At 45.0% G+C, this 15,126-nt stretch overlaps 1 protein-coding gene across 1 annotated transcript; it reads left to right on the forward strand.

Annotated features, from left to right (window-relative positions):
• Positions 1 to 10,607: 10,607 nt before the first annotated feature.
• Positions 10,608 to 13,613, forward strand: Ggt6 (gamma-glutamyltransferase 6). Its single transcript, XM_028888745.2, has 4 exons — positions 10,608 to 10,883; positions 11,502 to 11,704; positions 11,803 to 11,916; positions 12,163 to 13,613. Exons 1-4 carry the CDS (start codon positions 10,741 to 10,743, stop codon positions 13,200 to 13,202), a joined length of 1,500 nt encoding a protein of 499 aa, XP_028744578.1. The 5' UTR covers positions 10,608 to 10,740; the 3' UTR covers positions 13,203 to 13,613.
• Positions 13,614 to 15,126: the final 1,513 nt, after the last annotated feature.

The raw sequence follows: 15,126 nt of genomic DNA on the forward strand, positions 1-15,126 counted from the left end.
AATCCCAGCACTCGGGAGGCAGAGGCAGGCAGATCTTTGTGAGTTCGAGGCCAGCCTGGTCTCCAAAGCGAGTTCCAGGAAAGGCACAAAGCTACACAGAGAAACCCTGTCTCGAAAAAAAAAAAAAAAAAAAAAAAAAAAAAAAAAAAAAAAAAAAAAAAAAAAACCAAGGTTGGAAGTCAGGGTGTGGTGGCCTTTGATCCCAACTCAGAAGGCAGAGCCAGGCAGATTTCTGTGAGTTCCAGGCCAGCCTGGTCTACAGAGCGAGTTCCAGGACAGCCAGGGCCCCACAGAGAAACCATGTCTTGTCCTCCCCACAAAAAAAGCAAGGCTGGTTCAGCTGTTAAGAGCATCAAGTTCAGTTCCCAGCACCCACATGGTGGTTCACAATCATTTGTATCTCCAGCTCCAGTGGATTCAATGCTATCTTTTAGCCTTTTGGGGATAAACACACACAACACTAACATAATTCTTTTTATATAACTTTATAATTTTTTTGAGATTATCATATAATTATATCATTTCCCCCTTCCATCCCTATAACCCCTTCCATGTACTCTCTATAAAATAAATCTTTAACAATGAACAAAGAACTAGGTACTGGGGCTGGAGAAGATGGCTCAGTGGTTGAGAGCAGTGACTGCTCTTCCAGAGGACCTGGGTTCAATTCCAGAACCCACATGGCAGTCTATGACTCCAGTTCCAGGCCTTCTGACACCCTCACACAGACATGCATGCAAGTGAAACAACAGAGAAAACAAAATAAAAATAAAAAAATAAATTAAAAAAGAACTCGGTACTATTGGGAGAGACTCATGGGTGGGGTGGGATCCATCCCTTCTGCTTTAGAAAGATGAAGAAGAGAAATTGACAGTTTGATGCTTTTTTTTTTTTTTTTTTTTTTTTTTTTGGTTTTTTCGAGACAGGGTTTCTCTGTGTAGTTTTGCGCCTTTTCCTGAAACTCACTTGGTAGTCCAGGCTGGCCTCGAACTCACAGAGATCTGCCTGCCTCTGCCTCCCGAGTGCTGGGATTAAAGGCATGCGCCACCACCGCCCGGCCTAGTTTGATGCCTTCTTACTGGATTTGAACTTCAGTCCTGCCTTGGGTCAAGTACATACCTTCTGAAAACCAGTAAGGTCAGGCCAGGACAATGTCTTTGCTGCCATCTCGAATTCTCAATGACCCCAGCCACGGCCAAATGTGCTGAGACACGACCACCACCTCCCATATGTGTGTATAATTGTGTGTGTGAAATTGTGAAAGCATGTTTTTTAATTGCTAGGTATGGTGGTTCCCATCTAGAATCCCAGCACTCAGAGTCCTGAGGCAGGAAGATTGCAAATCTCAGGCTGTTGTGGGCCACACAATGAGTTCCTTGCTACACACTGAGTCCCTATCTCAAAACAAAGGAAAACAAATTGCCACCCATAAACACACTGCCTGGATACCCCCCCCTTTTTTTTTAACCATAAAAACAGGTTGTAATTCAAAAGTCCAGGGTTATTTGAAACTGGAAAATATTTTCTCTTTAGAAAATAGTATAAATGATAACATTTCCCAATAAGCAAGCCATTTTAAGCCAAATAATAGCTGAATTATACATATAAATATTGATTAGATTCTGGCATACAGAATAAACCTGTCTTCATCTGTTCAGAAAGCTATGTTTTACTTGAATTGTGTAAGTGAACTTCCTATCCATCTTCCCCTTCATTGTTTGATTTACAGTAGACATTTTTCTATAGACCAATCTATAATCTAAAAAGATTTTAGCCTTCCCTCCTGAAAGTACAGCCAGCATTTTCTTTCATCAGCTTGATATAGTACAAATTCTCATCCTAATAGTGAAATGTTTCACTAAAGCTTGCCCAGTGATTGGGTAAAACCAAAACTTATTATAAGCCACAGTCATCCTAGGTAGCCTCCCTGGATCAGTGGGTTGTAGTCTAATTGTCCTTTGCTTTATATCTAGTATCCACCTATGAGTGAATACATAGCATGTTTGTCCTTTTGAGTCTGGGTTACCTCACTCAGGATGATAATTTCTAGTTCCATCCATTTGCCTGCAAATTTCATGCTTTCATTGTTTTTCTCTGCTGAGTAGTACTCCATTGTGTATATGTACCACATTTTCTTAATCCATTCTTCAGTTGACCAGCATCTAGGTTCTTTCCAGGTTCTGGCTATTACAAATTATGCTGCTATGAACATAGTTGAGCATGTATCTTTGTGGTATGATTGAGCATTCCTTGGGTATATGCCCAAGAGTGGTATGGCTGGGTCTTGAGGTAGATCAATTCCCAATTTTCTGAGAAACCGCCATACTGGTTTCCACAGTGGTTGTACAAGTTTGCACTCCCACCAACAGTGGAGGAGTGTTCTCCTTGCTCCGCATCCTCTCCAACATAGACTGTCATTGGTGTTTTTGATCATAGCCATTCTGACAGGTGTAAGGTGGTATCTCAGCGTTGTTTTGATTTGCATTTCTCTGATGACTAGAGATGTTGAGCATTTCCTTAAATGTCTTTCAGCCATTTGAGGTTCTTTTTTGAAATCTCAAAAAATCTCTGTTTAGCTCTGTAGCCCATTTTTAAATTGGATTGTTTGGTATTTTGATGTCTAGTTTCTTGAGTTCTTTGTATACTTTGGATATCAGCCCTCTGTCAGATGTGGGGTTGGTGAAGATCTTTTCCCATTCTGTAGGCTGTCTTTTTTCTTATTGACTATGTCTTTTGCCCTACAAAAGCTTCTCAGTTTCAAGAGGTCCCATTTATTAATTGTTGCTCTCAGTGTCTGTGTTACTGGTGTTATATTTAGGAAGTGATCTCCTGTGCCAATGTGTTCAGGAGTACTTCCTACTTTCTCTTCTATCAAGTTCAGTGTAACTGGATTTACGTTTGAGATCTTTGATCCACTTGGACTTGAGTTTTGTGCATGGTGACAAATATGGATCTATTTGCAATCTTTTACATGTTGACATCTAGTTATGCCAGCACCATTTGTTGAAGATACTTTCTTTTTTCCATTGTATATTTTTGCTTCTTTGTCAAAAATCAGGTGTTCATATGTGTGTGGATTAATGTCAGGGTCTTCAATTCCATTCCATTGGTCTGTATGTCGGTTTTTATGCCAGTACCAAGCTTTTTTTTTTTTATTACTATAGCTCTATAGTAGAGCTTGAGGTCAGGGATGGTGATGCCTCCAGAGGTTGCTTTATTGTCCAGGATTCTTTTAGCTATCTTGAGTTTTTTGTTTTTCCATATGAAGTTGAGTATTGTTCTTTCCAAGTCTGTGAAGAATTGTGTTGGAATTTTGATAGGGATTGCATTGAATCTGTAGACTGCTTTTGATAAGACTGCCATTTTTACTATGTTAATCTTACCTATCCATGAGCATGGGAGATCTTTCCATTTTCTGATATCTTCTTCAATTTCTTTCTTTAGAGACTTAAAGTTCTTATCATACAGGTCCTTCACTTGTTTAGTTAGTGTTAACCCAAGGTATTTTATATTATTTGCGGCTATTGTAAAGGGTAATGCCTCTCTGATTTCTTTCTCAGCCCTTTTATCATTTGTTTATAGGAGGGCTACTGATTTTTTTGAGTTGATCTTGTATCCTGCCACTTTACTGAAGGAGTTTATCAGCTGTAGCTCTTCCCTGGTAGAATTTTGGGGGTCACTTATGTATATTATCATATTGTCTGCAAATAGTGAAAGTTTGACTTCTTCCTTTCCAGTTTCTATCCCTTTGATCTCCTTTTTTTTTTTGTCTTATTGCTCTAGCTAGAACTTCAAGTACTATATTGAATAAATATGGAGAGAGTGGACAGTCTTGTCTTGTTCTTGATTTTAGTGGAATCACTTTGAGTTTCTCTCCGTTTAATTTGATGGTGGCTGCTGGCTTGCTGTATTCCTGATCTCTCTAAGACCTTTATCATGAAGGGGTGTTGGATTTTGTCAAAGGCCTTTTCAGCATCTAATGAAATGATCATGTGGGTTTTTTTTTCCTTTCAGTTTGTTTATATGGTGTATTACATTGACAGACTTTCATATGTTGAAGCAACCTAGCACCTCTGGGATGAAGCCTACTTGATCATGGTGGATAATTGTTTTCATGTGTTCTTGGAGTCTGTTTGCCAATATTTTATTGAGTATTTTTGCATCAATGTTCATGAGGGAGATTGGTCTGTAATTCTTTCTTTGTTGCATCTTTGTTTGGCTTGGGAATCAGAGTAACTGTAGCCTCATAGAAGGAGTTTGGTAATGTTCCTTCTGTTTCTATTGTGTGGAACAATTTGAAGAGTATTGGAATTAGCTCTTCTTTGAAGATCTGGTAGAATTCTGCACTGAAACCATCTGGTCCTGGACTTTTTTTGGTTGGAAAACTTTTAATGACTGTTTCTGTTTCCTTAGGGGTTATTCAAATAGTCTATCTGGTCTTGATTTAACTTTGGTATGTGGTACCTATCCAGAAAATTATCCATTTCTTTTAGATTTTCTAATTTTGTGAAGTACAGGTTTTTGAAATATGACCTGATGATTCTCTGGATTTCCTCGTTGTCTGTTGTTATGTCTCCCTTTTCATTTCTGATTTTGTTAATTTGGATCTCTCTCTCTCTCTCTCTCTCTCTCTTCTCTCTCTCTCTCTGCCTTTTGGTTAATTTGGATAAGGGTTTGTCTATATTGTTAATTTTTTCAAAAAAGTCTTTGTATTGTTCTCTTTGTTTCTATTTCATTGATTTCAGCACTCAATTTGATTATTTCCTGGCATCTGTTCCTCCTGGGTGAGTTTGTTTCTTTTTGTTCTAGACTTTCAGTGTGCTGTAGTCACTAGTGTGAGATTGCTCCAACTTCTTTTTTTGTGGGGGGGGGCGGTGAATACTGGAATGTCAGAGAGACAGAACAAGCCACAGCTATCTCACCTCGCCAGATCCTCAGCTGGTCTTGTCTCCTCAGACTGGAGGCCTCTGAGTCCTCATCCGGAATGGGTCTCAGCTGAACTGCTGCTCGAAAGCCTGAAGCTTAACCAGCCACATGCTTAACCAGTCAAATGCTTAACAGCCAAATGCTTCTAGTTTCTGGTCCTCACGCCTTATATATATCTTTCTGCTTTCTACCACACTCCTGGGATTAAAGCTGGCTTTCTGGGATTAAAGGCGTGTGTCACCATGCTTGGCTATTTCCAATGTGGCCTTGAACTCACAGAGATCCAGAGGATTTCTATCTCTGGAATGTGAATGCTAGATTAAAGGTGTGAGTGCCACCATTTTCTAGCCTTTGTATCTAGTGGCTGTCTGTTCTCTGACCAAGATAAATTTATTAGAGTACACAATATTTTGGGAACACAATACACCACATTTCCTCTCTTTTTGTCTAAAATTAAAAAAGCTTATAACTAATACAAGAAAAACTATCCAATAAGTATATACAATATATACAGCCAAAATTACATTAATGATGTCTAGTCCATTAACATTTGACAGATTCAGATAAAAACTCCATTATATATATTAACAATGTCCAGTCCAGTAACATCTGATAAACTCAGACCAAAAAATTTTCATTACTTATCTTATTTAAAACAAGTAGTTCCTTTTTAAAAGTAGATTCCATAATCTCCCTTTTTATCTTATTATATCCATATTTTCTTTTTTCTTTTCATAATAGATTCATTAGTCTACTTTTGTCATTTTTATATCTTCCCTTTTTCTTCAGTGTAGATTCAGTGATCTACCTATTTATCCTATTATTTCTTTATCTTTTTTCTCAGAGTAGATTCGATGATCTATCTCATATCTATATTCTTTTTCTTTTTGCTTTCTAGGGTGAAGATATCTTTAGGGAATCTTGAAAAGAAAATTTTGGGTTAATCATCAAGTCCTGTATCGTTTGTCCAGTCTCTGCATAATAGGAAAGTTCAGGGCTTGTTTCAAGTCTTTGTTTGAGTAGTCTGTCAGCTGGATCATCTCAACTAGTCCTCTCGAAATTGTTCTAACCAGTTTGTAGTCCAAAGTCGATTTTTCCATGGTGTTAATCAGCTTAATGGCTTTATCATAGTCCATGTGGAATCATCGTTGTAGGATCTGTCATCTTTTTGAAGATTTCAAAGTCACTGTTAGGCATGGTCATGGTTTCCTGCAGACTTTTTTCTCTAACTTCTTTATGTGGGCATTTAGTGCTATGAATTTTCCTCTTAGCACTGCTTTCATAGTGTCCCATAAGTTTGGGTATGTTGTGATTTTATCTTCATTGAATTCTAGGATGTCTTTAACTTCTTTCTTTATTTCTTCCTTGACTCATTGGTGATTCAGGTGGGCATTATTCAGTTTCCATGAGATTGTAGGCTTTCTTTAGTTTTTGTTGTTGTTGAAATCTAACTTTAAGGCATGGTGGTCCGATAAAATACAGGAGGTTATTCCAATGTTTTTAAAAGATCGTTTTCATGTGTATGACTGTGTTGCCTGTATGTGCATATGTGTACTATGTGTATGCCTGAGCATAACCTCTCAGGAGTTACATGTGATTGTGAGCCACCATGTGGGTGCTAGGAACTCAACTCATGTTCTCTGCAAGAGCAGCAAGTGCTCTTAACTTCTGAGCCTACTGACAGGGTCTCTCTACATAGCCATGGCTCTCCTGGAACTCAGTATGTAGACCAGGCTGGCCTCAAAATGACAGATACCTGTCTGCCTCTGCCTCCTGAGTACTGGGATCAAAGGTGTGCACTGTCACAGTTGACTATTTGGGGAGTTTTTGTTTTTGTTTGTTTTTTTAAGATTTATTTATTATGTATACAGTGTTCTGTCTCCATGTCTACCTACACACCAGAAGAGGGCACCAGATCTCATTGCAGATGGTTGTGAGCCACCATGTGGTTGCTGGGAATTGAACTCAGGACCTCTGGAAGAGCAACCAGTGCTCTTAACCCCTGAGCCATCTCGCCCGCCCCTACTTGGGGAGTTTTGAGACAAGATCTTGCTATGTAGCCCAGACTGACCATGAGCTCACAACCTTCCTATTCCAACCTCCTGAGTGTTGGAATGACAGGCATGGATGAAAATATAGAAAGAAAAATAAAATTTTTCCAGAACTCAGGGCTTTGTGCATGTGAAACAGAACACCCTCTGCCTCTGTTTATTTGTTTTTGTTTTGTTTTGTTTGAGACAAAGTCTCAGACAGGCCAGGCTGGCCTTGAACTCCTGATCCTCTTGCTTCCACCTCCTCAATGTATATACCTGTGCTACCATGCTTGGCTTCCCAATCTTACTTTCTTTTTATTTTAATTATGTGTATATGTGTATTTGAGTATGTACATATGGGTTCAAGTGGGTGTATGTATCTTCAGAGGCCCAAAGAGGAGAGAAGAGGGTGTTTAATCCCCTAGAACTAGAGTTACAGGTGGTTATGAGATGCCTGATGTCAAACTTGGGTACTGGGAACTGAACTCAGGTTCTCTGCAAGAGCAGGATATGTTCTTGGCTGCTCTTAACCCCTGAGCCCCTTGTTTTGTTTCTTAAGACAGAGTCTCACTAAGCAACCAAGGCTAGCTTTGAGCTTATAATTCTTTCTCCAGGACCTCGTGAGTGCTCAGATTACAGGCATATAGGACTGTACCCAGCATCTTTTTTAAAAGAAATTTTAAATGTCTATTAGTGTTTTGCCTGCATATATGTATGAACACAGCATGCCATGCATGCCTGGTGCCCTAGGAGGCCAAAAGAAGGCATCAGATTCTCTGGGAATGACGTTACAGACAGTTGTGAGTCACCATTTAGGTGCTGGGGATCAAATCCAGGTCATCTACAAGAGCAACAAGTGCTCTTAACTACTGAGCCATTGCTTTATAAACCCTATACCTAGAATTTTAAAAGATAATTTATGCTTGGATGGGCATGGTAGCACACGCCTTTAATCCCAGCACTCAGAAGGCAGAGGCAGGCAGATCTCTGAGTTCAAGGTCAGACTGGTCTACAGAGTGAGTTCAAGACAGCCAGGGCTACACAGAGAAACACCTTGTCTCGAAAAACAAAAACAAAACAAAAGAGGAGAAGGAGAAGAAAAAGAAGGAAAGAAAAGAAGCTATCAGTGAAGTTCAATGCAGCAGACATGTCCAGGGAATATTGCAAGGACTTGATCCCTTTATGAATCTTGAATAGACAATGTGTAGGAATGGCAGCTAGTGGGCACCATGTGAGACAGTGGTGATTCACCATGTTAGAAACACTGTAACTGAAAGACACTAACCTTTCAGGCTTACACCCCCAAGTCCCAGGAAATGAGAAACTAAAAATCTAGTTCCAAGGGCAACCTGACTCAGCCATTATTCAACCACCCCTGTAACAATGTAACAATGTAAAAAGATTTCTGTTAAGAGATGTGCTCAACTGTGACTGGGATAGTTGCAAGTGTTCCAGGAAGGACCACTGTGACCTGTGTGTAAACTCCACTCCCGCCCTGATACCCACCTTGAGGTTTCGGGAAGAATGTACATGTGGACGTGACTGTACCCGCTCTGTGATCACTCTGTACAGACCATGATCTTGTGAAACGAAATTGTATGGGAACTGTAATCTTATGGCTTTTGTGGGTTTTTCCTTTAAAAGTACCCATGTGATTACAATAGACGCGACTCTTGCTCTTTGGAGCAGAGGAGCCTGACTGTGCAGCCACATTAATAAACACCTCTTGCTGTTGCATCAACTGGATCAGAGTCTGGGTTCTTGGGGCGCCCACTCTAGACCCTAAACTTTGGGGTCTAACAGTAACAAATAAAAATAAAGGCTGTCTAAGAGTAAAGACAAGGCCCATTGTCTAAGGGACCCGCTTTTGTATGACATAAAAATTAAGTCATTTACATTTTGATATTAAACTTTTTTGTTTGTTTGTTTGTTTGTTTGTTTGTTTTTCGAGACAGGGTTTTTCTGCGTAGCTTTGCACTTTCCTGAGCTCATTGGTACCAGCTGCTCGAACTCACAGAGATCCGCCTGGCTCTGCTCCCGAGTGCTGGAGTAAAGGCGTGCGCCAACACTGCCCGGCGATATTAAACCTTTAAATCATTAAGCCAGGCATGGTGATGTATGCCTATAATCCCAGCATTTCGAAGTGAAGGCAGGAGGATCAGAAGTTCAAGGCCATCCTCCCTCAGTTGAGGGAAGCCTGGGCTACATGAAATCCTGTCTCCAAAAAATAATTAATTAATTAATTAATTAATTAATTAAAAGAAGGGCCACTGAGATGGCTCACTGTCAAGCCTGACCACTTAAGTTTAGTCACCTGGATCCAAATGATAGAAGGAGAAAACCAACCTTAAGTTGTCCTCAAACAAGCAAACAAAAACTCAAAAAAACTTTTAATCTATTAAACATCAGTAACAGTTGTTTGGTTTTTTTTAAAAATTAGGACAGCCAGGTGTGATGGTACATGCCTTTTTTTAAATAAATATTTTTATTTTATAATTAATTTAATTTTACATATCAGCCACGGATTCCCCTGTCCTCCCTCCTCCCACCCCCCAGCCTTCTCCCCCAATCCACCCCCCATTCCCACCTCCCCCACCTAGGGCCTATGCTGAGACACTTTGCTCAGCCTTGGTGCAGGGAGGAGGGGACTGGACCTGCCTCAACCAGGCTGGGCTCACTCCCCAGGGTACACGCCTTAAATCCCAGCACTGGGAGGCAGAGGAAGATGGATCTCCATGAGTTAAGGGCCAGCCTGGTGTACAGAGTGAGTTCTAGTATAGTCGGGCCTATGTAGACCCTGTCTCAAAAAAAGAAAAAAGAAAAGAAAGACAAACAGACCTCTCCAGCTTCCCAGATGCCTTGTTCCTATTCCCTATTCCAGCCCACTCAGACTCTAAAAGCTAACTAGTCCTTCCCAGGTCTGAGCCTTGCATTTGGCACACAATGCATGCCCTTTCCTGCCTGGCCTCTTCCGCTCACCGTGCTCCTTCTGATTCATGTGCAATATTACACACGGTTGTAGCTTGCTCCTTCTCTCTGCTGCAGATACCCCATCGACTGGAGGATAGTGGCTTACGTGGTTCATTTTTCCCACAATGGGTGTTTGAGTAGGTTCCAACGTGGGATTGTGGCAAAACGCACCGCGTTGCCCTGGAACGCGACCTTGCTGCGAATTCCGGGGAGAAGGAATTGGAACCATGTTTTCCAGACTTCCCCCCACACAGATGTTTCTGATGCCGCCTGCTGGGCAGAAGCCACATGACATATCCAGGGGAGGCCTTCGAAAGATTCGTCTCAAGATCTCACAGTAGAGTAAGACTGGACCATGACCCTACCTAGAAGCCACACCCCTGACAATATAACCTGGTTGGTGTTGCTAAGCCACCACCCAAGCCGCCCTTGTAATCCTAGTTCTAATTCATATCCACGGTCCCTAGGGACCTGAGTTGGTTAAGGATCTCAAAGGTTAAGAGGAGGCTCCCCCCCACCCCCACCCTACGGTCTATGGCTATAGTGATGGGCTTGTCCTAGACCTGAATAAACTGTGACCCCTGTGCCGCAGTTCTTTGGGGAACCCCTATGAGAGACTCATGTCCTAATGAGGCAGGCTCCTAGCAGCCTCCCCGGCCCCGCCCTGCCCAGACCTGTTCTCCATTTCACCACTTCCCTTCCCCAAGGCCACCCAGCAGCAGCCACAGCCTGCCTGTCTACTTAACCTGGCAACCTACCTGGCAGTCTCAACCGCCAGGGCTCTCGGCAGAGACCTGGGGCCGCACAGGCCATGGATACCACCACAGAAGCTGTGCTCTACCATAAGCTGCAACTCTGGGAGCCTGGCATGGAGTCAGAGGAGGAGGAAGAGGAAGAGGAAGAAACAGCAGAGCCACTGGTCCTGTCCCTAAGGAGATCCCGAAGTACCCCCGGGTGAGTCATCCAGGGGCCTTGGGAGTCCCGTAACTCAGGCTGGAAGGCTGGCAAGTTCCTCTCTCTGGAGCCCCTAAGCTGGGTCAGGCAGTCCCACACTCGGCCGAGCTCCAGGGACTTTCTAGATGAGTAGGCGAGGGGGGGCCTCTAGGCTGCAGACCCACCCTGGGACTGAGCCAGTCAATCAAAGGTCTGGGTATCTGAAGGGACATTTGTATCAAGCCAGTCCCATCTTGTCCCAGCTCTGCCAGCCTCACCCCACCCCCATACCATAGCACCTGCTAGGCAGGTTGGGACCTGGTTACACCTGGCTGAGCCCTGCTGCTCAGCCTCCTCTCTCCTGTATGCCATGCCCCTTCCAGGCTTCCCTCTAACTGACTGGCCTCTGACTCTACCAGCTCTTCTGTAGACACGCCCTCCAAGCCAGCCTCAGTTTCCCCAGCTTTTTCCTACATCTTTGTCTTTGCCAACGCAGTGTCCTGGGCCTGGAATCTCTCTCCTTAGCCAGCTTATACTCTTGCAAAACCCAAACCATTTGGGGAAACATTCCTCGGGTCCTCTTGGGGTTCTCGGGTGCCCCTCCACCCCTTCCCTGGCTCAGGACTCCCCTTTCTGCAGGAACAAGGTTGTTTGGCTGCCAGGAGCCTGGGCCCGCCTGCTGGCCAGCCTGTTGCTGCTAGCTGTTAGCAGCTCCCTGGCTCTGAAGCAGCTGCACAGGAGGGAGAGTCCAAAAGGAAACTTGGGCTCTGCGGCCCCTCCAGCCAGCAGACACTCCCATCACCCTGGTGTGTACCACCACGGAGCCATTATCAGCCCTGCCGGTCAGTGCTGGGGCTGGGGCTGGGGCTGGGGCTGGGGGGGGGGGCGGTCAATGGTCTAGGGCACCTCCCCGTCACACATAGACCTTTCCTCACTGCAGCCACATGTTCTCAGCTGGGTCAAGAGCTGCTTGTCGCCGGGGGGAATGTCGTGGATGCTGGAGTTGGAGCAGCTTTGTGCCTGGCGGTGGTGCATCCTCACGCAACCGGGCTAGGTCAGTGTGATCTGTGGGCCCTGGACAAAGACTCCAACCTGGGACCCAGTCAGTGGCCATCTCCTCAAGACTAGCTAGTGAGAACGACGTAAGATCCGAGCACCAGCCCTAGTCTTGAGTGACCTTTGACCCCAGCCTGGTCAGTAACTCCTAATTCTCCACCTGGGACTGCTGGAGGATCCTGACCCCGGCCCTCGCCAGTCAGTGCCTCTGACCCCTGGGTGGTCTCTTTGTCTCTCCCAACAGGTGCCACCTTCTGGGGCCTCTTCTACAACAGCTCCTCAGGAAACTCAACTGCCCTGACAGCGGGCCCAGCCCAAACCCTGGCCCCTGGCCTGGGGCTGCCCGCAGCTCTGCCTGCCCTTCGTTTGCTTCACACACACTTCGGCCGCCTGCCCTGGCCACACCTGCTGGCCAAGCCCGCCATGCTGGCTCAAAAGGGCTTTGAGGTAGATGTACCCCTGGCGAGGGCACTAGCAGCCCAGGGCACAAAGGGGCTCTGTCCACTGTTCTGCCACACCAACGGGACCCCACTGGGTCTGGGGGCCAAAGCCACCAACCCCAACCTGGCAGCTGTATTGCACCAGGAAGCCCTGGCCTCAGGCTCAGATCTTGCTGGGGATGCTTTGCTGAGACTGCTGGTCAGAGACCTGGGGCTAGAGGAGCCCCCTGCTCGGCCCACGCCCTCCTTAGAGCCTGCCCTGCAGCTTCCCATGCCACAGGGTGTCCTGTTCACGACTCCTGGTCCCTCAGCTGGCCCAGAACTTCTGCAACTGCTGGAGTCCGCCCTTCACTCCAGAACACCCAGCGCCACTTCCTGTCTATCTCTCCTGCCAACTGCCATGACCTCAGTGAATAGCGCCCTGGCCACTGTGGACAGCAGTGGTTCTATGCTCCTTCTAACCTCCTCAATCAACAGCTCCTTTGGCTCTGGACACCTGTCCCCCAGCACTGGGGTTCTGCTCAGCAACCTGGTAGCCAGATCTGCACCTAGTGCCTGGGCCTGTCCACTCATTCTCCGTGGCAGCCTGGATGACACAGAGGCTGATATGTTGGGGCTGGTGGCTTCAGGGACACCCAGAGGGGCCAAAGCCATGACTTGCACCTTGCTCAATCATCTGGCAGCATCCCAAATCCAACAGCAGCCCCAGCATCAAGCTCAACAAAGACCCACAGAAAGTCCTGAAGTTTGTGGCCAAGAGAACCTACTCCAGGTGGTAGTCCATGCAGAACATGCCCATGTTTCCAGTGTCCCCAGGGGCTGCTGCCCCTTCCAGGGATATTAACAGAGGGTCAGAGTCTGGAGAGGGAGGAGTTGTCTGGAACCAGAGAGCCAAGACAGAGAAGGCCTAGCAGCAATGAGCGCATGAAGAGAATGTATCTGTGATGTGTTCCCTGCTCCATCAGCCTGCCCTCCATCCCATTCTGTTACCTGGCTCTAGCTCTGGCATCCAGGGCTAGTCCAACCATGTTTCCTAGTACCCACACTGACGGAATTGCTGGGTTTTCTATCAGATAAGGACCTAGAGGATGACGAAAAAGAAACCGTGCAGCTCACCTTCAGGAAAGTCAGTGGAAGGTTGACAGCCCCTGGCTAGTCTTTGGACAGTGTAAGCAGCACCACCTTCCATTGGACCATTCCCTGCTGATCTTTGTCAACTGGAATGGAAGCTAATAAAGTCCAAATCGCCCAGGGACCGAGTGCCATTTCCGCGTTTTGGTTAACTTTCCCATTATCCTTTGAGATCTCTGATGCCAAGGCATCTGCCATGTGCAACACAGATGGACACCAGACACAGGTGGAGCCTGGTCTTTCAACTTTCCCCTGCTCCACCCACCTTCTGCTTCCTGCGGTTCCATTTGTGCAAGGTAAATCTCTTTAGTTTCACACATAGAACAGACGGCAGAGCAGAGGAGGGTTGGGAAAGTGAGTAGGAGGTGCCGCTGGTTATAAAGGGCTGGAATTGGGTTGACCATGACCTTCCCTCTAGGGTTGAGATCTCTGGGCTACATCCCTCTAGAAATAGTTCCTCAGGCCAAGGGCAAGGACATCCAGTAGCACTTCCCCTACCTGACAAAGTAAAAGGTAACTCCGATTTAATGTCTTGAGGGTTTAATTTTTTAATTAAAAAAAAAAGATGTTTTCATTTCATGTGAGTGTCTTGACTACATATGTGCACGCAAAACACATGCATCTTGCGTCTGAGGAGGCCAGAAGAGGGCTTTGGATTCCCCTGGAACTGGAGTTATATCTGTGAGCTGCTATATGGGTGCTGGGAACTAAACTTAGGTCCTTGGCAAGAGTAGTAAGTGTTCTTAAGCAATGAGCCATTTCCCCAGCCCCTATAATTTGTTTTTTAAGGCAGAATCTCACTCCAGTCTGACCCAGGCACATAGACCACCAACACACTCAGCTAATTGTTTTGTTTTGTTGAGCTGGAGATCAAATTTAGAGCCTTGGCATGCTTGGCAGGTACTCGACTACCACACCATATCCCCAGTCCCAAGCCAGGAGAACTCTTGATTACACCAACTCCACCTATCTCAAACAAAACACCCCTAGGCTCAATGATCCCAACATCTACTCAGTCATTTCAGCTTTTAGCCTGGCGTCCTCTCTAGCTATTCCTCTTCTTTGACCCAGTTCATCATCCACTCTGACCAGCTTAGCCCCAGGTCCGACGCCAGCCCAATTCACTCTCTGTACTTAGAGCCACAGGCCATGCCCATTCAGTCAACAGTTGATCTTTTAAACATGTAAATCCGATATAAATCCTTCCCTGTGCACTCAGAAGAAAGTCTGAACTCTTGACCCTGGCCTGGGGTCCTATGCAACCTCACTTTCCAGGCACCTGCGTCCCTGTCCCCTCATTGGCCTCATTCCTGATCTTTGTGGAAGAGGGGCCTTTGTAGAAGCAATGTCCTTGGCCTACTGGTTTGTCCCCTCTTAGATTTTTGCCCAAGGGGACAGTTGAGGCCACCTTGTCCCTCAGCTGTCAGCCCACATGTCACAGTTTCGTTATAGTCTCATCGAGTGACTAAGTTCTTACATAGTATCTTAGGATCTATTGAATGTTCTTTTTAATTACCAAGGCTTTTGAACAGGCGATGTTTTCATATATTTTAATATTTAAAGGGCTCTGCTCCCTACAGTCTTTATTTTCATAATTATCGTTTTAAATGTATTTGGCTACTTGTTCATCAACCATC

The sequence above is a fragment of the Peromyscus leucopus genome, chromosome 8b (assembly GCF_004664715.2).
Source record: "Peromyscus leucopus breed LL Stock chromosome 8b, UCI_PerLeu_2.1, whole genome shotgun sequence".
NCBI lineage: Eukaryota > Metazoa > Chordata > Mammalia > Rodentia > Cricetidae > Peromyscus > Peromyscus leucopus.